At 39.7% G+C, this 23,222-nt stretch overlaps 1 protein-coding gene across 15 annotated transcripts in view; it reads right to left on the reverse strand.

Moving 5' to 3' along the window:
- Nucleotides 1–4,419: 4,419 nt before the first annotated feature.
- The window catches only part of MYOM1 (myomesin 1), a 158,720-nt gene continuing 139,917 nt past the window's right edge, over nucleotides 4,420–23,222 (reverse strand). For all 15 annotated transcript variants that reach the window (XM_070220800.1, XM_023647558.2, XM_070220797.1 and 12 more), the window contains 9 exons: nucleotides 17,623–17,736; nucleotides 16,836–16,923; nucleotides 15,787–15,825; nucleotides 15,591–15,696; nucleotides 12,222–12,385; nucleotides 9,979–10,015; nucleotides 9,708–9,730; nucleotides 8,089–8,144; nucleotides 4,420–5,243 (listed from right to left, as the gene is read on the reverse strand). In XM_070220800.1, the coding sequence (XP_070076901.1) occupies nucleotides 4,953–5,243; nucleotides 8,089–8,144; nucleotides 9,708–9,730; nucleotides 9,979–10,015; nucleotides 12,222–12,385; nucleotides 15,591–15,696; nucleotides 15,787–15,825; nucleotides 16,836–16,923; nucleotides 17,623–17,736 (918 nt within the window). In that variant the 3' untranslated portion in view covers nucleotides 4,420–4,952. The remainder of the gene's footprint in view (nucleotides 5,244–8,088; nucleotides 8,145–9,707; nucleotides 9,731–9,978; nucleotides 10,016–12,221; nucleotides 12,386–15,590; nucleotides 15,697–15,786; nucleotides 15,826–16,835; nucleotides 16,924–17,622; nucleotides 17,737–23,222) is intronic.

Genomic DNA, 23,222 nt, shown 5'->3' on the forward strand with positions numbered 1-23,222 from the left:
GATGAGCGGTCCCATGTCTGCACCCAGGATCTGAATCGGCAAAACCCTGGGCCGCCAAAGCAGAGCATGCGAACTTAATCACTTGGCCATGGGGCCAGCCCTTTCCTCTGTTTCTTATATGTGAGTCACCAGTACAGCATGACTGATGAGTGGCCTAGGTCCCTGCTTGGCATCCAAACCTGTGAACCCAGGCTACCAAAGCAGAGTGCGCTGAACTTAACCACTATGCCTCAGGGCCGGCCCCCAGATAGTCTTTATTTTGCCTTAATTTTTGAATAATATTTTCAGTAGGTAGAGAAGGCTTGGTTGAGAGTTTTTTGTTTGTTTTTCCTTTGACACTTTAAAGGTCTTGCTCCACGATCCTCTGGCTTCTATAGTTTCTCATGAGAAGTCTTGTGTTATTATCACTTTTGTTCCTTTGTACATAATTTGTCTTTTTCTCTGGCTGGTTTTAAGATTTTCTCTTTATCAATGTTTTTCAGCAAATTCATTATGATATGCCTTGGTATTTTTCCATTCTCTACTTAATATACTCAGTCTTTCCTCTGGCTTCATGAACATATACAATATAGTTAAATCAATGTTTTAAGGTCCTTGTCTTCTAATTCTATCATCTCTGTCATTTCTGGGTTTGTTTTTATTAATGTACTTTTCTGTTTTTTTCTAAGTATGGTTTATTTTGTTAGATTGTAGAGATCTGACTTTAACAGGTTAATGATCATAAAACTATAGCAATGACATTTCATTATATATCTCCAACCCACCAACAAATTACTGAAATACACATAGTTCATCATATTTCAAAAGATATTTAAGTATCTTTTATTGAAATTATGATTACATTTGCTGTTGGGGTTACATAGTGTTAACTAAAAATTATTTTGAATTTTCATTATCTGCTCAAATACTATTAAATTAATAAGGATTTATTCTTGATATTTTCATATTTGTGTATATTTTTTCCCCAATTTTATTGAGCTATAATTGATATATAACATTGTATTAGTTTTAGGTGTACCACGTGATAATGATTTGATACACGTATATATTATGAAATGCTCACCACAATAAGTTTAGTTAACATCCATCACCTCACACAGCTACACATTTTTTTCTTGTGACGAGAACTTTTAAGATCTACTCCCTTAGCAGCTTTCAAATATAGAGTATAGTATTGTTAACTCTCGTCAGCTTGCTGCACATACATCCCCAGGACTTATTTATCTTTAATGTACTTTTTTCCTGGTTATTAGTCATATTTTCCTGCTTCTTTGTATGCCTCTGATTTTTGACTGGATGGCAGCTATTATGAATTTCGCACTGTTGGATAACGTATTCATTTAAAGTGTGTTGCACTTTGTTCGGACACACTATTAGGTTGTCACAGATATTTGATCTTTTTGAGGCTTGCTTTTAAGCTTTGTTAGGGTGGATGCAGAGCAGCTTTTAGTCTGGGGTTAATTTAGCCCCACTACTAGGGTGAGAAATTTCTGAGGACTCTGATGTTGCCTGTAATACAACGTCTTTTCACTCCAGCTCTCAGGGATGAGAACGGTTCCCAGCCTATGTGAGCTCCAGGAGCTGCCTGGCCTTCTGCTTCCTGGTGGCCCTTTCCCCAGCACTCACAGAGCACAGCTCAGCCTGAGAACCTTCGCAGCAGGCCAGCGCTCCTCCTCTGTGTAACTCCCTTCTCTCGAAAACTCTTTCCCACAAATTTTAGCCACTTGAGCCTCCTTGAACTTCGATCTCTATCTCCTCAACTCAACGAAACTGACAGGTTCTCTCTGTTTGGGTGCCCCTGGCTGAACTGCAGCTTGAACGGTTTGTCTGGGCACCAAGTTGGCACCATCACAGATTTCTTATTACTGCTTCCCCTCTATCCAGGATCACAGTCCTGCATGTCTACTAGCCAATGCCCCCAAAAGTTTTTCCGTGTATATTTTGCCTGGTTTTCTAGTTGTTTATGGTGGGAGGACAATTTCCATAACAGTTATGCTTTGTGAGCAGACAGAGAAGTCCCTTGTAGTGTAGTTTTACATGTGTGTTTCTGGGGTCCCAGACATTGGCCACTTTTATGGGAACTCTTGGCTCAGGATTCCTGCACTATGTCGTGTTGTAAATTTGGACCCCACAAGCATGCAGTCCTGGCTTGAGAAATCCATTAACTTTGTTTTTCTACCCAGAACCACCTCCAGGCAGATGGCAAGCTTCAGTGTAGTTTCTCCATGTCAGTTGGTGATATTTTTAATATTCCCATTTTTTTTGACCAACCTACCCTTTGTGTAGCTTTGTACAGAGATCTTGGTAGCAGCTTCCCTCCCAAACAATCTGAGTCCACGTCGTCTCTCATTCTGGTATGGATGTTAAAACTCCAGTCCCAAGCTCAGGGCTTACATCTAGGTAAATTAGTGTCTTTGCATTATGGAGTCTGCACATACTTGATTTTTATGTACTTGTAATGTTTTAGATGATTTATCCTAGTAATAGCTCGGCTTTGTGATTCTAACTTAAATTGTTTACTTAAGCGTGATTTTATGTTGGAGTCTACGTTTATAAAAAAGATGAAAATGTTTACAAGAACTCAAAATGTTCCATATTTAGGTACATAGGTAATTAAAGTTGTCTAACTTCTTGAAGCTTTTTGTTAAGTCAGACAACAGCAGTACTTAAAATGGAAAGGAAATATATTAATTTATAAACACAGTTTCACAAGTTAAAGGGAACTTAGTTATGCTATTAAAGCACCCTTAAAATTAATTTTTTCAATGGCTAGATTTTTAAATAGAAAAATGAGATTTTAAAGCCAAATATCAAGGATGTAGGAAGATGTAGATTTTTAAATTTATTGCTTTAATATATTGAATATTAATTTTATAAAACTAAACTTTGAATAGTCTTTTCTGTGCTCCAGTATGATCCTCATATTTAGCAGGTCATTGATTCATGAATTCTTATGAGTTAAAAGGACCTTCAGCATCATTGAATCGATAGATGTATAGTTCTAACCTGTAGGAAACGCAGCTTTTTACCTAAGCCATCAAATTATGCTACAGTTGATTTAGTCTGGTCATTATAATGACTGAAATAATTCTTACAACCATTTTATTGAGAAGTCTTAGCTTATAGAGCTCTGAATCCCAAAGCCATTTCTCTTAGTGCCGCTGTGTTCCACCAAGTCTCTCTTTGCTGCGTGGCAAGGATCTTAGTGAGAGCACACTTTGATTTTGTAAGTTTTCACAGAATTTCAGAATTTAGAACACACTGTTTTAAAATTTTGTTTTCATCGGATTCAAAATCTCTCTGGTTTTCACCCCAGTCTGGGCTCCAGTGGTGTGGAATTGGGGGATGGGTGGCAGGTTCTGTTCACACACAGTCCCCCCCTCCCTTCTCCCAACACTGGGAACGCTGCTGCTGTTCTTACGAGGGGCACATTTGGGGTTCTGTCGAGGGTCTTAGGGGCTTCTCACCTGCTCAGCTCCTCGGCATGCAGATCCACCCCTACCTCACCCTTTTCTCCTCTCTTTGGCTCCCCTGCTGGTGTCCACCTTCCTCCTGGGTACACTTGTCCACAGGGAGCCCTCTTGCTGAGGGAGGGAGAACCTCAGACTGCTCAGGTCAGTGGCCCTCTGCGGGGTCCCCTTGACCCTCAGGGAGACCATTAACTTGCCCGCCCGTTAGTGAGGGCGCAGCATCGCACTCCTGCCTGGCAGCAGCACAGGACACTCGGCCGGACAAGGGAAGCAGCAACAGTCAGATGAGAGAAAATTTCCAGCCCCAAACTTTGCAAAGGAGAGGATGTGTAGGCGCCCCTCCAAGCTGTATAAAGGAGTCTGTTGCCCATCCCTGACCCTTGGCAGGAGGAAGGAATGGGGAACCTCCTTTCAACACTACTTGTTTCCTCCAGTGGTGTGTGATTGTGTATGTGTGTGTGTATGCAGTAGTTGGAGGTAGGGGTGGGGGAAGGACAAAATTTCCTAAAGCAGCACGCTGCCTGTCAGCAAGCCCTGCAAGGAGGCACAGGCCCCAAACCTGGCAGTTCTCTGAACTTAGAATGAAGGTTCTTTAGTGCCGTTTATTCTTAGTTGTGGGTCCTTAGTCCCCAATTCTAGCGTTAGAGACCCCGCACCATCTTATTATCCTTAACTGACACATTATGTTCATTTACTTTGGGTATGTTAACAATGGAATCTACTTGATTGTCTGGTAAGCTCCCAGATGCACAGTGACAGAGCAATTTCACATCCCTGAACCTTAATTGACCTCGGGTGACTTCTCTGATCATGCTACACCTTCGTAAACCAGCCACTGCTTTAACCAGGAATTTAAATCAGGAGACGTGTTACAACAAGCAGTGAGAAAGACGCAGCAGAGGCCACCCCACTGAACAGCCAAACAGTAAGAATGAGAGAAACACGGATGGCGAGGGGGAAAGGTGTGAGGACCGTTTATTAATACCGAGGAGGTTCCAAATCGCAAGACCGCCAACAGAACGCACATCACTATCATAACATCACACGGAACATACTGGTTGGCTCCACTTGTCTCCCTCTGTACAGGATGCTGAAGTATAAGCACAATCCATGAGAATTTACCAGCAAAAGTCCAGCCACATCCAAACTCTGCTCCACATCATATTCGTCTGCTCTCTGACCGTTACTCAACATCCCTCTAACTTTATTCTGGCCTTTTCCTTAAAATTGTTTCTTAATGTTTGTTTGACCAGTGGTATTTTCTTAACACATAATTTGTAGATAAATAAAAACTATTAAAATGTTGTTACTAGGTGCTTTTTCATGTGAATAAAAGATTTGACAATTTCCCCCCGAAGCCAGCACAAAAATGGGGAGCAGAAAGCATGATGACTCCCTCACACGTAACCCAAACTATTTGCACACACGCAGCACGAGGCAGCTCCGTGCAGCTCTCCTCGCACGCCCCCCGGCGCTCTCCGCTCACTTGGACTTGCTGCCTTTCTGAGCCTCCGCGGTGGCGATCCTCGCCTCCTCCTCCGGGATGAACACGCTGACAGTGAAGTCACTTATCTCTGAGCCGTACTTGTTCTTCACAACCAGCCCATATTTGCCGGAGTCTGCGGTGCTCACCCCGCTGATGGTGAAGTAGGCGGTCTTGCCGGCCTCGAACTTGAGGTTGCAGTGGTCATCTGAGGCCAGGGGCCTCTCGTTCTTCAACCAGGAGACCTCCGGAGTCGGGTCGCCCCACACGATGCAAGTGAGATTAAGCGCCTGCAGAACAGGTTTTATGGGAGGGAAGGAGATATATCAGATATAATAATCCAACTTCAAGAATCCTTCTGGTGGTTTGGCACGACCCGATGGAGGATAAATACAAACCTTCCAGATCAGGGTTTCAAAGTGGTATGTGTAAGCACCTGTGTGAATTACAGCCTGAAGTCAAACCTCAGTAGGTTTCTTTAAGGCCTCAGCTTCCTGGCTTCGGGAAGGCTTATCATCAAAACCACCTGAAGGAGTTTGCGTCCAGTTCCCATCTCCACTAAGCACATACATGCCTTTTGCTCTAATGTGGCATTTTGGACTCTGTCTCAGTAGAGAAATCTCATTGCCATAATCACCACCTGCTTGCTTTTGCATTTCATTCATTTCACAGTGCCCAGCAGCAGACTCCGAACAGCTGCTTCGGATAATGTGACTAATTTTCAAATTCCGTCTTCCTCATTTTATTTCTCCCCGCAAACCCTACCCCATCTGTTGCAGTTGCAAAGGTGCTCTACCAAAATGTATTCCTATTTCCTAATATTTTATTATATTCTCTGCTGAAACCCTCTTGTTTTAAAAGATCAAAGTTTAGGTCTATAGTTTTACTTTACCTTACTTTTCACTGAATTTTTTTTAGATAAATGTAGATTCATATACAGTTGTAAAAAATCATAGAGCAATCCTATGTACCGTTATCCAGTTTCCCCCAATGTAACATTTAAAAAAGTTATAGTATAATATCACAACCAGTACACTGACATTGATGCAACCCATTGACCTTATTTAGATATTCCAGTTTTGCTTGTACTCATTTGTGTTTAGTTCTGTTCAGTTCTATCACCTGTCTAGGTTCATGTACCATCACCCCTGTCAAGATACAGAACATTTCCATCACCACGAGGATCTCTGTGTTGCCCTTTATAATGCACCCACTCCCCCCCACCTCCAACCTCCCAACCTCATTCCTAACTCCTAGCAACCAATAATCTGTTTTCCATTTCTAAAATTTTGTAATTTCTAAACCACTATGTAAACAGCATCATATGATATTTAACCTTTTAGGATTGTCTTTTTCACTCCGCATAATTCCTTGCAGAGTTATCTAAGTTATTGCATGTATCAATAGTTTGTCCCTTTCTGTCGCAGAGCAGCGTGCCAGGGTCTGTCTATACCATAAAGGTCATCTGGGCTGTTTCCAGTTTTGGACTATTATGAATAAAGCTGCTACGAACATTTGCATACAAGTTTTTATGTGTACATAAGTTTTAATTTCTCTATGATGAATGCCCAGGGGCGCAATTGCTGGGTCATATGGTAAGTGCACGTTTCATTTTTTAAGAAATTGCCAAACTGTTTTCCTGTACAAAAACTGTACAATTTTGGCTTACATTCTCACCAGCAATGTATGAGTGACTCAGGTCCTCTCATCCTCACCAGCATTTGTTGTTGTCACTATTTTTTATTTGAGCAATTCTGATAGATGTGTTATGATATTTTATTATGGTTTTAAATTACATTTCCCTGATGGTCGATGATGTTGAATTTACCTCACATTTTAAATTCCAATTTGCATTTTTTTCTTACTGAAATCCAGAAATTATAAGGAAAAGAACTAGGGCTCACATTATCCAGGGAAAAGAATTTCCTTCTAAATATCCTTTAAAGGGTCTTATCTGATCAATTGTTACCTCTTTTGTAAGAGTATCATTTAAAATTGGGTAGACTAAGAAATCTGTTTTCCTTCCATGATTAATTAGCATTTCTTACTGAATGATTCTACAAACACATTTCAGCAAGAAAAATATGAGTCAAACTATTGCCATTAAAGTTATCCAAATGGACCAACTATATGATTTTGGAAACTGTGATAACTTAGCAGTTAAACCTTTTAACAAAATTCCCAAAGACCTTATGTGTCACAGAAAACTATTATCCATAATTTAGATTTGAGTTAGAGATCACAAAGTGGTTTCACATACCTTCTCTCTCTCAATTCTTACCATGACCCCCAGTAGAGATGAATATTTTGAACCTCGTTAGATGAGGAAAATGAAAATAGAGTTTAAAAACAAAAGCAACCCTACAGTGGTTGAGCTTAAAGCCAACTGTGGTCATATTTTCCACCCACGAAGACACGCAGCTGGATGAAACCCACCTCTCACTAAAGCATTCGGATGTGCCTTGTTTTAGCATGCTAGTTCTCATCGCCCATCCTGTGTCTTCATTGCCCTTTTGAGGTGGGAAAAGGTTTGTTGCACTACAAGTACCTCTCCTCCTAAGACTGGTACATCAAACTTATTCTAATGAAACATAGGGATGAAGAAAGTGAATCCAGGGTAAAAATTATGTTCATTGTTTTTCAGAGGGAATATTATGGGGCCAGGAAATAAAAGTTTAAAACCAAATGGAAAGAAATCAATTTTCAACTGAAATAGAGCCCCTAGAAATTCATGGAGCAGCATGTTCTCCTTCCAAGGTGAGGTATTTAATAGGACAGCCCATTTTTTACTAGGTGCTAGAGGTTGCTTCTTTCTTCAACTACATTTGTCGTATAGTTATGATAGAACATTTTCTGCTTCTCATGATTTTAAAGGGCAACTCTGGAAAGAGACTAAGTGGTCTACATATGCCCACATCAGACAAACTTGCATCCTGATGCCTGCCTACAAAACATTAAGATGATTGGAAAACTGACTGCATTCGCAACCTTGTATCTGGCTATTCTGAAGTCAAGCACAAGCAGCCACGGCATAAGCCTAAGATGGTGGGATGCATCTTAAAAGAAGGATCAAGTTCTGGGGCACTAGAACCCATTCCTAGTGTGGAAGAAGTGGGGACAGCAGTCCATGCTTACCTTGCCCTCCTGGATGGTGACCACATCAGGGAGACCGCCCACCACCCGGGCGCGATCTGCAAGCATACGATTTCTGGTTAATCACTGAAATGATGAGCATGAGCTATCGCACACACAAAACCACCCCAGAAAACTAATCTTCCAATTTAGTTTTCCTCTCCTTACATTATTTTATACTTGTTTTCAATATGCAAGATAAGAAAATAATCCAGTGATTTTGAATGTTAATCCTTCTTCACAGCATATTACGTGTGCACAGGTGCCTCTGTCTGTACCTAAATTATCAGGTTGAGATTGTTTTGTTGTATTAAGACCTGCCCTACACTCTTCATGGTTGTTTTCAGCCGTGGCCCTTCTGCAGCTCACTGAGGCTCAGTTGAGGAGGCAGAGCAGATCTCTAAGGACCGCCTCCAAGCCCAGCTTGGCCTCTTTTATGGGCTTCCCTGCGATTAAAAAGGTTGCATAATTGGAGGCTACATGCCAGGGAGATCTGGAGGCTCGTGCAGACATGGGCTTTCTTTGAGGCCCTCCCTAGAGAGCTTCCCTTTCTTGCCTCCTGGTAGTTCTTGGCAGTGCTGTGCAGGGCCCCTCTCTATGGCTGTGAGTACAAAGACCTCCAGCTGAGGGCCAAGGTGCGGGAAGGATGCTGAAACCCAGGGCTGACTCCCAGGCCAAGCCATGTGCTCTGGGTGTGTCACACCCCTGGTGCTGGCATCTGCCTCACTTACCACTAGTAGCAGCCTCACAAACCTGGGGCATGAGTGGAGGGAGGGAAAGAGGGAAAAGGAGGGAGGAAAGCAGGGCAAGTCAAAGGTTAAAAATTCCACCCTGAGTGACCTGGAGCCACTGAAAGGCGGACGGACGACTTCACTTCTCACTCTTCATCCTAATTCCCTTCCATTCCAGCTCAGGACTGACTCTACAATTTCAACCCTCAACAATTTTCAAATTCTACCTCCCATACCGAGAAAGAATCTGAATTATTCTGACGGATTAGTCTGTGACTCCTGGCATCCTATAAGACCTTGAGATCTTCTGGAAATCTCTATATGTGTGAAGCAAACAGTTGATAGAAGTCAGTAGTGAGCACATTTCTGGGTATGTAGCCTTGACAGTTTGGTGTTTGTTCACTCAGACTGTGTCCAGGGGAATGGAGGGGAGGAAGGAAGTCCTTAGTTGGCATCTTTTACACTGCAGGGGCTCTTAGGAAAACACCTGAGTACTTACTGGGGGACCAGTTACAGTGATCTACCTGATGTCAAATTTACAGTTTCATCTTTCTTCTTTTCTTTAATGTATATGAAGTTTTCTGACACACTGTGCCTGCTGCAAGTTGTTAACAATCTATTGTGTGATTTGCAACCTAGAGATCTCTCAGGAAGTCTGGGTGGTAGCTCAAGTCAAGAACTGGATGATGTTCTTATACTGTAACCTGAGACTTTCTTTTCATAGACCTTCTTACTCAAGAGACTAAATGAAAACATATGTAGAACACGTAAGATTAAAAAAAAAAAGAAAGAAAAAATACTTCCATTCTCCTCTATCTCTAGTCATAATAGCAAAATAAAAGTTATATTTTGAAACTATGCCAGGAGCAAACGGGAAGGGGGTTTACTTACTTTTCTCGGCAATGGCAGCTTGTCTGTGGTTGACACGAACAAACATACAAAGAAAGAAGAATTTTGTTTTAGTGTTACTTCAAAGTAGCTAACCTGACTGCACTTCATTGCCTCGGAGACATTTTGGTGCTTAAGAAAGCAGTGGGAAGAGCAGTTTTTATTGCCCTTGCTGAAATGAAAGACCCTCTCTGATACTCAGATGGGGAAGCAGCACACAATTCCAGAGACATTAGTGCACGCAAGTGGCATTCTCCAGGGAAAAAGGACTTACTTTAATCTCTGGAACTCAGCAAAGGCTTCGTCATATGCTTTAAGAGAAAAAAAGAGAAGTTAGAATTTTCTTCTCACCCAGAATTGAGGACACACGTGGGCTGATTAAAATTCACAACCTGAGGTCAATGTGATCTGCCCAGACATGACTAAGCTAACTTTGAATAAGACTGTGCCTGTGTGTTCACTCTACAACTTGACGGACTTAACAAGAGAAGCAAACACTTTCTAGGTAGAAAATATGACATAGTGGATCTTAGAAGCTCTCAATTCAGTGAGAGACCTTCAACCTTTCAAACAGAAAGGCAAAGATTAGCTCTGCCAAAGACAAAATGGGAATAAAGGTCTGTTTCAAATAAGGCTGGTGTCTAATAAGCATCCTGAGCATCAAGAAAGCTTCTCTCTTTTTAACTCCTCCCACACATCGTAGCCTGCTCGCTAGACAGGTACACGTTTCTATGTTATGGGGCCTGTCTGTGGTAAAGAGCACAGGGAGTTACTGCGATCACAGCATGCGCCTGAAGCAATGCTTCTATGTCGTGCAGGAGATGAGATAAAAGATGAGTGAGACGAAGAAATGAGAGCTATAGAGTTCTAAAATGGGTTTTTTGTTTTTTTTTCTTTTCCTGGGCCTGCAGAGTAAGCCACTTTGAAAACTTCAGGAGAAAAGACAGCTTCATTTTGAAATCTCTCCCACCTCGTATTTAAGCCCCTCTGTGGTCCAGGCATCATTATATTTATATCTAGGAAACATTTACATAATGCTAGTCGAGCCCCCTCCTTTTGCAGACAGGAAAAATACACATAAAGTCAGCCTCAAAGTCTCTGGAGGCAGACTAATTAGGCTAAACCAGGCAAGAGCTCGGCACTCTTCTCTTTGCCCACGCCACACTAAGAAGGAGACAGGCATAGCTGAGCCAATCTGTGTTTGGTGGCAGTGTCAAGGCTGGAAGACAACCCACAGCCTTTTGCTAAGGGGGATTTGAGAGTGGGGCTGTTAAACAAGCTTTGGTGGGCCAGAGTAAAAGTAAATTTTTTAAAAGTTTTAAAATTATCTACCCACTCCTTGTTTCCCTTTTTCTACTGTGTCTCAGAGTGTCAGATGGACTGCAGAAGAAGTCCCCTACCACCGCACATACGGGACTCAGGAACAGTGTGGCCTGGAGAGTCCCAGTCCCTGGGGGCAGCCACTCCCATTCCCTCAGAGAGCCTTCAGCGAGTCTTTCCAGTCACAATGGGTGGGTGGGGGGGAGGGTGCGGGGACTCAGCACAAAACAACTCAAGACAGGGTTGAAAGGCTGCCCCCATATTCTGAATCTACTCTCTCAGGATTAAAAACGCTAAGAGTTATTGCACATTTAGATTGCCTTTTAACATAGGAAGAAGTGGAAGAAAAAGTCAGCGCACAATCTCCTTTAGTAACTTCATATAGCTGTTTTATTTCTTTAGGAAATAAGATGACGTGTCTAGTACCGGGAGAGGGAGAAGTGGCACAGAGTTAATTTTTAATTTATGGTTGTGCATCTTTTAACATTTTAAATTTTAATTACTAGTTGCACATCACCTTTTGCTGTGTTCTTAGGTAGAAACCTTTTGTCCATATCTCTCATTACTTTCTTCTCTCCTTCCCTATTCTCTCTAGAACCCCTGCTCTCTCAGAAGATAACCGAGAAATCTGAGGCCGTAAGGATCCAACTTTTTCAACTTGCGTCTGTTCTCTTCATTAGTTGTCTTTGTTTATTCACGTTTACTCCCCTCTGGTTTCTGAAGAAAAGGTATCCCTGCTCCTCCCCAAAGCCAACACTTTCGCCCCTGCCCTGGACCTCCAACCTTTCGTTCCTCAGAACTGGCATTCACCAATTATTCCCCTTTACTCACATCTTCAATCCTTCCAACTCAACTGCCTTCCTGGGTTCTGTGAACATGCTTGAATTTCAATCACCACAAAACTACTCTTTTTCAGTGTTTGTTCTTACTCAAATGACTGCAAATCAATCTGCCCTTCTTGTAAGCATCTTGAAAGAGTAGTGCTTTCTCTCCATGTTTATTGTCTCCACTATATTTTTAACTGATTATCCATCCACTGAAGTCTTGCTTCTACCACCACGGCTGAATTTAAACTGCTTTATTAAAATCTCCAATCACCTTTCAAGAGTCAACTGTAATGACCTCTTATCATCTTTCATTCTTTCTAAAGAGCCTGCTCCTCTATAGTAAGTTCTAATCTGCAGAATTTCCATTTACCTTGTCCAGAAAGATCCACTGTCTTCTGGTGTCCAGTTTTGCCATCAAAGAGCTCCATTACATATTTCCCTTTGTCATTTGGAGTGGGCTCATTGATTTGCAGCCAGATCTGCTCCCCGGTGACCCCAGTCTTCACTCTGTCTGAGTACTTAATAGCAGTCCCGCTGTTCATATAAAAAAAAACATCGTTATTGTTTGCTGTCATCTAGAGCTGATCTTTACTTTGTCTCTTATTGGAGGTCTCACCACATGGGTTCCACATATATTCTTCTGCTTCAGAGAAATTATGGATCTTGAATCACAGAACTTAGATTCCAAGGCCCAGAGTGGGGGTGGGGGTGGGAGTCTGACAGTCTCACATTTAACTCTCAATACCTGTCTGGAGCCCAGGGCTGATTGCAACACCAATACTTCTCAGTGGTATTGTCTTTGTTTTTGCTGGGGTATTTATTTGTAGGACTAAGGGAATCTTTTCAGCAAAAAGGCCAAACTACACATTATATTACTACATATTTCATGCAGATGGTATACGGCTATAAATTGGATTTTATAAGCTAGTCAAAAACAGGTTTAAGGAGGCTCATCTGTGACGGACGTCTATTGACATATATGGTTACAGAGCTATTTAAAACATATGTAAATATGCACTTGGTAGTAAGGCCAAGAGTAAATGAAAAGCAGAGTTGCTGCCAAAATCAGTGAGGTACCTTCTCTGTCCCTGGATGTGAGGTTCTGCCTACATGTTCTATAGTAGGTCATGAGCAGCACATGCATTGTACTCTTTGCAAGAGAATAAAAGCAAATAGAACCTTTTGTTTTGTGATCTGACAGTCTAGAAATGCTACTGCTATAGATGAAGTAAGAGAAAGGTAGTAGTAGATGTACTCTCAATGATGTTAAAAGAAACTCTATGAAGAGTTTGCAAACATGTGAGGAAATAAGAAAAAAAGGTAGTATACAAAACTACTTTATTATAGTAACAATTCTGCATAGAGAAAAGAATGGAAGGAAGTACCCCAAAATGTTCAAACTATGGCTAGGAAAATTATAGATGATATCACATTATAAACTTTTTCTAATTTATTATGTGATATTATAAATATAATTTCTAAAACAAGCATGTGTTATGTTTGAAGTTGTAATAAACCAAATGAACTTTAAAAAACATAGAAAAACAAAAATATCCACCAAAAAAGTTCCAGCTTTCAAATAAATGTTCAGCATTTTTCTTATATACTACATCCTTTAAAAGATATTAAAAATTAAAAATGCTGTAAAATGTTGGGTAAAAGAAACCATCTGTAACCATAGACTTTAGCCTGAGCAATATATACATGTCTTAGAGAGTTAGAAAGACAGATGGTTCTCTGCTTTGCTATAATAAATCTGTTTTGCACTCTTTAATCTCTGGCTCCCATGCATAACAGTACCTTACATTTGGAAAGCACTTCATGGTTTACAAAGTGCCATTAATTTCATTAGGTCCACCAGTGTTAGGTCCACCAGTGTTAGGAGATAGAGTAGGTATTACTGCTGCTATTTTACATGAGAGAAAACTGAGATTCAGAAAATGCAAGGGAGGATCCAAGGGAAGATAGGAGCAAAGAAAAGACTAAAGCCCATTTCAAAGTTTGTTCCCATTATGCCACGTACTTACATAAAGACAGTGAAGACAATCAATCTTTGATTCCTGAATCTTTCATAAGCACATGGATACACAAAACACTCATTTAGCGGACTAGACTCAATAATGTAAGAAGTTTACGCCTTGCTAGTCTAATAGCAGTTTCCTCAAAACACAATGTTCTAATTTTTTAGAACAAGTAATTCTTTTAGAGATTATGTAAAGCTTTTTGATTGATGATTCAATTAATTTATCTTCTCTTAGTCTTCAGACTGATATATGAGAATGTCCTAGATGTCACAGAGGAATTTCCTAGAATTTGATCTATTTTAACTTATAATTACTTTCCTAAAATGTATTCTGAAAGAAATAGAACAAAGGAATGAAACCTCAAGCATTAAAATTGGAATTTCACTTGTTCTCATTTTTCTTTTAGAACTCAGGAAATGAATAATAATAAAAATAATAACAAAAACACAGTTCTACATAACAATAAAGTCATTATAAAGAAAACACTAAATGACTGTTTTATGGGACCCAGTTCTGGTTAAATGTTCAATCTAGACTTTTGATACAACTTGAACACAGGGGTAGTGCCATGATGAGGGGGCTCTGGAGCCAGGCTGCCTGGGCTCAGCCCTCCACCCACCACTTAGCTGTGTGACCTCAGGCAAGTCACCTCTCCAAGCCTGAGCTTCCTCATCACTGCCGTGAGGAGCATCTACCTCACAGAATTGTGAATGTTAAAAGAATTCATACATCTAAAGGGCTTGGAGCAGTGCCCAGAATGTTGTAAATGCCCACTGAAGGGAAGATAGAAATAAACATTGCTGTCTGCCTCCGCCCAGGGACGCCACAGTGACTTACTGCTCAGCGGGGCTCATAAGGACTTTGGGAATGAATGTCCACCCCATCCTAAGAGTGGACTGAAGGTGGCTATGCTCCAACAGATTTCTATGCTATGCCAGGCTGCTGTTCTCTTTCAGCTCAGAAAATTTCAAGGAAGCACAGAGTTTAAGGACCCTGTCAAAAGCGTAAATGGGAGAAATGGTTTGACTTAGAAACCTATTTCAGCTCTTGGAATCCTAGAAGTGAATTTGAAAAGAAGCCCTCTATAGCTCCATAAAAGCCTAGGATAAAACAGATCTCCAGGCTCAATCCAGTTCAAACACATATTCCTAAAGTCATCTTGAGATCTCCAAAGCCTTCCGAGGGTGGACAAGACACACGCTAATGCCCGACTATGTCAATTGCTACAAAAGACAAAAATGACAAACTTGGGCTTTCCTCTGGATTAGGTTTCCTTGGTGAATGGCCATTAATTCACACTGAAGGAAACTTGGTGTCTCTTGGTGCAAGCTGCTTCAGTTTTGTTCCAGACCATAGCACGGGATAGCTGTGTGTAGAAAGAGAGGATAGGGATCTGGCTCTTGATGCCTAGCAAAGCAGACAGAGCCCGAGCATGACGACCTGGAGGTGGAGGTTACATTCAAGAGATGTCTATGAATTATACTTCCCAGATCATAAAGACAGATGCTCTAAGCCATCACTAGCTTCACCATGCACGTATTGAGAGAAAATGCTGACCCCACACTAAGGGAATGGCCTGGGTACTTCTGTCCCATGCTATCAACATCAGACCTGAGAAGTAAGAAGATTCCTTACCGAGAGTAGCAGAGGGTTGTTGTTTATCCCCCAAGTGGGGAAAGAGTTTCTACACAGCAACTAAGTTCCCCTTTACTTACTTGTGGGACCAGTTAACTTTCAGATCTTCCAGGTAGTAAGTAACAAAAGAGTACAGCCGGATGCCTTCAGCTGTGCTCTGGATCTTCAGGTCTGTAGCAGACAAAGCTGAACGAAGAAAACAGTATATTTCATACACCTGTGAGCCCATCCAGGCGAATAATGAAGCATTGTTGTGGTGAGAATATTTTAACTTACCTATCATTTTACATACTTCACTCATCAGGTCTTTAAAGGCTGTGGATAGAGATTCATAGATAAAGCTTTAGCCTAAAAATGCTCAATGTAAGGTCAAATCTCAAACTGTCAGTATGTGCTCTCAAAAATATCCCGTCTGGTGAATGGTAGTGGTCGTAAGGTGAATTTGTTGAATAGTAAGTGCTCTTTGAGGGAATAACTCAATTTTTATCAAGTTTTAAAAGATCCCTGCTCTTACTTTGATATTTTTTCCCTCTAATTCTCTGTAACTGTCACTATATTTACATTCTAGAGAAATAGTCACAATGAAATTTCCAAGGTTCTTGGTTTAAGGTTTCTCTTCTTCTTAAGCCCCAGGAAGCCAAGTTTACATTAGAGGAAGTTTTCTTGGCTGTGTCATCAATTCATAATGAATTAACCATCTAGTTTCATGACATTTCTCAGCCTATTAATGCTTTTTGCCAATCAACACATTTAGTCCTGCCTCCACCAGGAGCAGGAGGGTGAAATCAAAGTCAGGCTTCTGCTGTTTGTTAGCAACACTTAAGGATTTTGTTCAGGAATGAAATTGGAAGTTTGGGGTCCCCTGTAGGTTTTCATTATCATGATATATTTGTCCTTAGTAGTCTCTAAAAAATGGAAGTTGTTTTCTCGGCTCTACGAATACCTGAGAGTCTTCGAGTTTCATATATAAATCTTTCTTGCCACCTTTTAAGAGTAGACTATTTTGCGATACACTATTCACAGTAAGTTTTGATCCTGGTACATTTTTTATAGGGTTGAAACAAAAATGATAATTTATATTGAAAACAGACCCCTAGTTGGACTATAAACTCTCTGAGGATCAAAAGAACACTTCTAATTTCTAGGAAGACTAAAAGTGAAGTATTTTTGAATAAAACAGTCATTCACTCTGCTGAAATTTCAATTAAACAAAATTTGTGGACACAAAATCAGCATAACTTCAATTGTCGGCTCAGCCTCCCTCAGAATTCTGGTAATCTGTATACAGAACACACAAAATAGACCCCAGCAGGTGGTGGACTGACCTTCATCCACAAGCTTCAATCTGCTCTTATCTTTTCCTCTGTCGTCTTTCAGGATAACTTCATAAATCCCAGCATCTTTCTTGGAAAACTAAGGGGGGAATAGGTATACCACATTGCAGCTTATTGTAGCCTCAGAGTATGATGTTTGCATTTTTAAGGCCCTGTGATTTATAGAACTGCCATCAAAACACACACTGAACAAGCACCTAGCCATGTGAGCAATGAACAACTCATAGGTGAATCTATCCATCATCATTTGACCAGCCAGCAGTCCTGGTTTTTCACCCTCTAAGGATAATTGATTTGAGACTTAAAGTCCTTATTCTTCACTCTGCCTTCGTATTAAAAGCTAACAATCTTATATATTTGAAAGGTATGCTCTTTTAGACAAAAAGTAGGTACAAATCTATACTTAAATGAATACTGTGTCTGATTGTCTCTGTACTTTTAGAGAACAAGTTATCATGAGGCTTAAGAGCAAACGAAGAAGAATCCACTTAGCTGCCCTGCCACTCACTCAACTATGAAACAAAGGAGCTCAGAGAGACAAAAGTTGTGGTGTCTAGCCAATATTGGTTGGATATCTGACAAATCCATGCATATCACAAAGGTGAGAGAAGCTTTTGTGTCCCTACAGCTTGCTTTTTTGCATGACATCAGGGCATGAATCTTCAGAGCACTTAGAAGATATTACAAATGCCCAGGGCAAAGGAATATAGAATCTAATCTCTGTTTTTTGGTAGGGTACAGAACTAATATGTTACATTTCACATTTAGAGTCACCTACCTCTGTTATAAGCAGGGTACATATGCCATCCTTAAAGTCATGCTTTTCATCCACTGATATCTCCCTCTCATCTTTGTACCATACAATATGAGTCTCCTTCTTAATATTTGCCACCTAGAAGGAAAACCATAATTACACTTCTTGAAACAAGGGAATGCTACTTTTATAAAACTAAACAATTCTCAATGTAGCATTAGATAGAAGAAAAAGCACTGAACTTTGAGTCAGAAGACATAGGTTTCTTAAGAAATCAATTGAAAGGTATTTTAATTGATAAGGAGCTTAGAATAAAGTGGATACAAGTGAATAAACCTAAATCAATAGTATCTCTATTTCCAGCAGTAAAAATCGACTTTAAAATCATCTGGTGGACAAGAAAATAAAAAACAGATGCATAGATACTAACATGCAGACTTAAATAAAAATAAAAATCAGAAAACCACAGGAAGACAAATCCCATCAGATTAAAATCTAGTCTGTGTCACAAAAACAAATGGCTTTATCAAAGGAATGGAATGAGTAAGCCCCAATATATATCTAAATATTTTAAAAAGATAAAAGAAGCTTTGCAAATAAATGTGGAGGGGAAGTATGTTTTAAAAAAATTAGAAATGAAAGAAGAGAAATTACAATGGATACCACGGAGATACAAAGGATTATAAGAGAATACTATGAAAAACTATATGCCAACAAATTGGACAATCTAGAAAGAATGGATAAATTCTTGGACTCATACAACCTCCCAAAACTAAATCAAGAATAAAGAGAGAATCTGAATAGACCAATCACAAGTAAAGAGATTGAAACAGTAATCAAAAACCTCCCCCAAAATAAAAGTCCAGGACCAGATGGCTTCTCTGGAGAATTCTGCCAAACATTCAAAGAAGATTTAATACCTATCCTTCTCAAACTATTCCAAAAAACTGAAGAAGATGGAACCCTTCCTAACACATTTTATGAGGCCAACATCACCCTGATCCCAAAGCCAGACAAGGACAACACAAAGAAGGGAAATTACAAGCCAATATTGCTGATGAACACAGATGCAAAAATCCTCAACAAAATATTGGCAAACCAAATACAGCAATACATTAAAAGGATCATACACTATGATCAAGTGGGATTTATACCAGGGATGCAGGGATGGTTCAACATCAGCAAATCAATCAATGTGATAAACCACATTAACAAAATGAGGAATAAAAACCACATCATCATCTCAATAGACACAGAGAAAGCATTTGACAACATCCAACATCCATTTATGATAAGAAATAAAATGACTATAGAAGGGGTATACCTATTTCAATAAAATGCATGTAGAAGGAAAGTACCTCAACATAATAAAGGCCATAAGTGACAAACCCATAGCCAATATCATATTCAACGGGGAAAACTGAAAGCCATCCCTCTGAGAACAGGAACATGACAAGGATGCCCACTCTCACCACTCTTATTTAACACAGTACTGGAGGTTTCGGCCAGAGAAATTAGGCAAGAAAAAGAAATAAAAGGTTTCCAAATTGGTAAGGAAGAAGTGAAACTCTCACTGTTTGCAGACAACATGATTTTATATATAGAAAACCCTAAAGAATCCATCAGAAAACTATTAGAAATAATCAACAACTACAGCAAAGTTGCAGGGTACAAAATCAACTTACAAAAATCCGTTGCATTTCTATACTCTAATTACAAACTAACAGAAAGAGAACTCAAGAACACAATCCCATTCACAATCACAACAGAAAGAATAAAATATCTAGGAATAAATTTAACCAGGAGATAAAAGACCCATGCAATGAAAACTATAAGACATTATTGAAAGAAATCGATGATGACATAAAGAAATGGAGTGAAATTCCATGTTTATGGATTGGAAGAATAAACATAGTTAAAATGTCCATACTACCTAAAGCAATCTACAGATTCAATGCAATCCCAATCAGAATCCCAATGACATTCTTCATGGAAATAGAACAAAGAATCCTAAAATCCATATGGGGCAACAAAAGACCCTGAATAGTTAAAGCAATCCTGAGAAAAAAGAACAAAGCTGGAGGCATCGCAATCCCTGACTTAAAAATATACTACAAAGCTATAGTACTCAAAACAGCATGGTTCTGATACAAAAACAGACATACAGATCAATGGAACAGAACTGAAAGCCCAGAAATAAAACCATACGTCTACTGACAGCTAATCTTTGACAAAGGAGCTGAGAACATACAATGCAGAAAGGAAAGTCTCTTCAATAAATGATGCGGAGAAAACTGGACAGCCATATGTAAAAGAATGAAAGTAGACCACTATCTTTCACCATATACAAAAATTAACTCAAAATGGATTAAAGACTTGAAGGTAAGATGTGAACTATAAAACTCCTAGAAGAAAATATAGGCAGTACACTCTTTGACATCATCAGTCTTAGAAGGGTCTTTCCAAATACCATGTTTACTCGGGCAAGGGAAACAAAAGAAAAAATAAACAAATGGGACTTCATCACACTAAAGATCTTCTGCAAGGCAAAAGAAACCAGGAACAAAACAAAAAGACAACCCACCAACTGGGGAAAAATATTTGCAAATCATATATCTGACAAGAGATTAATCTCCAAAATATATAAAGAACTCACACAACTCAACAACAAAAAAACAAAGAACCCAATAAAAAATGGGCAGAGGATATGGACATTTTTCCAAAGAAGATATACAGATGGCTAATAGGCACATGAAAAGATGTTCAATGTCACTAAACATCAGGGAAGTGCAAATCAAAACTACATTGAGATATCTCCTTATACTCATTAGAATGACTATAATCATCACGTCAAAAAATAACAGATTTTGGAGAGGATGTAGAGAAAAGGGAACCCTCATACACTGCTGATGGGAATTCAAACTGGTGCAGTCACTATGGAAAACAATATGGAGATTTCTCAAAAAATTAAAAATAGAAATACCATACGACCCAGTTATCCCACTACTGGGTATTTATCCAAAGAATTGAAAGCATCCTCATGTTTATTGCAGCATTATTCACAATAGCCAAGACGTGGAAGCAACCCAAGCGCTCACTGACTGATAAATGAATAAAGAAAATGTGGTGTATATATATATATATATATATATATATATATATATATATATATACAATGGAATACTACTCAGCCACAAAAAAGACAAAATCGTACCATTTGCAACAACATGGATAGACCCTGAAAGTGTTATGTTAGGCAAAATAAGCCAGACAAAGACAAATAGGGCATGATTTCACTCATATATGGAAGATAAATGAACACATGGACAAAGAGAACAGATTAGTGGTTACCAGAGGGGAAGGGAGTTGCAGGGCATAAGGGGTAAAGGAGCACATATATGGTGACAGAAAATAATAATGTCCAACTGAAATTTCACAATGTTATAAACTATTATGACCTCAATAAAATTAAAATTTTTTTCCCAGTTTTATTGGGATATAATTGACATATAACGTATAAATTAAGGTATGCAACATAATGATTTGATGTATGTATATACTGTGAAATGATTACTGCAGTAAGTTTAGTTAACATCCACCAAATATGGTTTAATAAATTAATTGCTTAGCAATTTTGAGGAAACTCATTTAAATCCTATATCCACACATCATATCATAGCATAAATTTCAAATGGGCCATATGGTTAAAGGGATCTTGAACTTTATCTACAATGTTTGAATTTTTTACAAAGAAGAGTATATTCATGTATTTCTTGTGTAGTTAAAACTGTATGGAAAAGTAAAGACTTCATACAAATCAAGAAAACAATCCCTAAGTCCCCACTGAGTAACTGGACAAATGTACATACAATTCCCCAAAGAGGAAATGCAACTACAAAACAAACAGATGAAGAAAATGTTTAATCTCATTAAAAACAAGGATATGAAAGTTTTAAAAGGTTAAAAAATTTCAGTTAATAAATTAACATAAGAACCAAAACTGGTAACTGTACAGTGAAACCAATACACACAAATGTTCTTTATGATCCTGTAAACTGGTTCCTGAATTACAGAAAGTAACTGTTACTAGACAACACTGTTTATGATAAAAATGATCCCTGATTGGAAGCTGCATGTGGACTGGGAAGGACTAGAAATGGACTCCATAACTTTGGGCTTCCGTGAGTATATTGACTTTCGTAATTTGGGCATGTCCTTTGTGCGGACCCTGGAAGCTCTGCCTAGGGAGTTACAAGAGGTAGTGACTCTTTGGGGCATGAGGTATTTTTAAAGCCGTGGTGCTTCCTGCACCTGACCAAGGTAGATCTTGTCTCCTTGACCTGAGCTGTCATCTTGGGGTGGTGAAGGGAATAGCTCCCAATGAGGACTCCTGCAGGAGAGGAACAGCTAGCAGTGCCTTGCAGACAAGCTGTGGTTCTTGTCCTATATTCTTTTGAATAGAATAGTTCCAACTGGGCCCATGATGGTCTTGCAAGTTTGAATGTTTAGCTGCACATACTCCATGAATTACAACAAATATTTAAATTGCTAAATGTACAGAAATTTCTATAATAATGAAACAAAGAGCTATGGGAGCACAGAGGAAGGTTCATTCTACCTGGCCTGAGAAGGGGAAGGCGTTACAGAGGAGATGACTGAGCTGGGCCTTGAGAAAGCATTTTTTCAGAGAAGCTGAAAGAAGGCAGCCGTTCCAGGCATTGGAACAGCATAAATGCATAATGTATGAATATTCATAACATATTTTTAGGCTCCCCTTGGTTACTCAGAATTTGGGTAAGGAGGTGATTTTCCTGAGGAAAGCCATCAGAACAGGACAGCAGAGCTCACCTCCCAGAAGGCTAGTGCAATGGGTAGTATAGAAAGGGGGACGAACGTGTGGGCCTCTGGGAAATGGATGGTTTACAGGGCAGGGAGTGTGGAGGAGAAAGTGGTGGGGGCCACACAGCAGTGGACAGCCAGGAGGAGAGAGGCAGTGAGGGCGTTACCTACTGCCTGAGAAGTTGTTTTTTAAGAAGCTTTGCTAATTTCGGAGAGGAAAAGCCTGGAATTTATTTTTCTTACACATTTCTGGTAGACTGCTCTTTCTCTGAATTTCCTCAGACGTGGAAGAGGCTGGTCGCTTGCGTTCTGGCTTTTATAACGACAACTGCATTCCCCAGGCCAAATCTGTGCTTCTAGTTTGGGGTCACCGTACGTCATCACGACCTTCACACTCCAACCTCAGCCAGCACTTCCTTGTCCAAAACATTTTGATGACTCACCCAGGTGAACAACACCATAGGTTGAGGTACAAAATAATTTAGAAGGCAATACAGAATTTTTTTCCTAAATCTTTCCAAAGGCTAATAAGACAATTGGTTGTGAGCTACAGACTCTTTACTAACCTCTCCCCTCAGCACAGTGGTTTCAGAACCAGCAGCAGAGCTGGCCGATACTCAAAGGTATTGTTGTGCCAGTCATACAATTTGGATAGGAAATTGCTAAACTTCCATGGAAAAATGTGTAGCCGGAATGACTTTGGGATAGATCTACCACTTAGAACACAGGTTTGGCCTGAAACAAAGACAATGTGAGATTCTTCTGAATTAGTAATTTAAAAAGTG

This window comes from Equus caballus, chromosome 8 (genome assembly GCF_041296265.1).
Source record: "Equus caballus isolate H_3958 breed thoroughbred chromosome 8, TB-T2T, whole genome shotgun sequence".
Classification (NCBI taxonomy): Eukaryota; Metazoa; Chordata; class Mammalia; order Perissodactyla; family Equidae; genus Equus; species Equus caballus.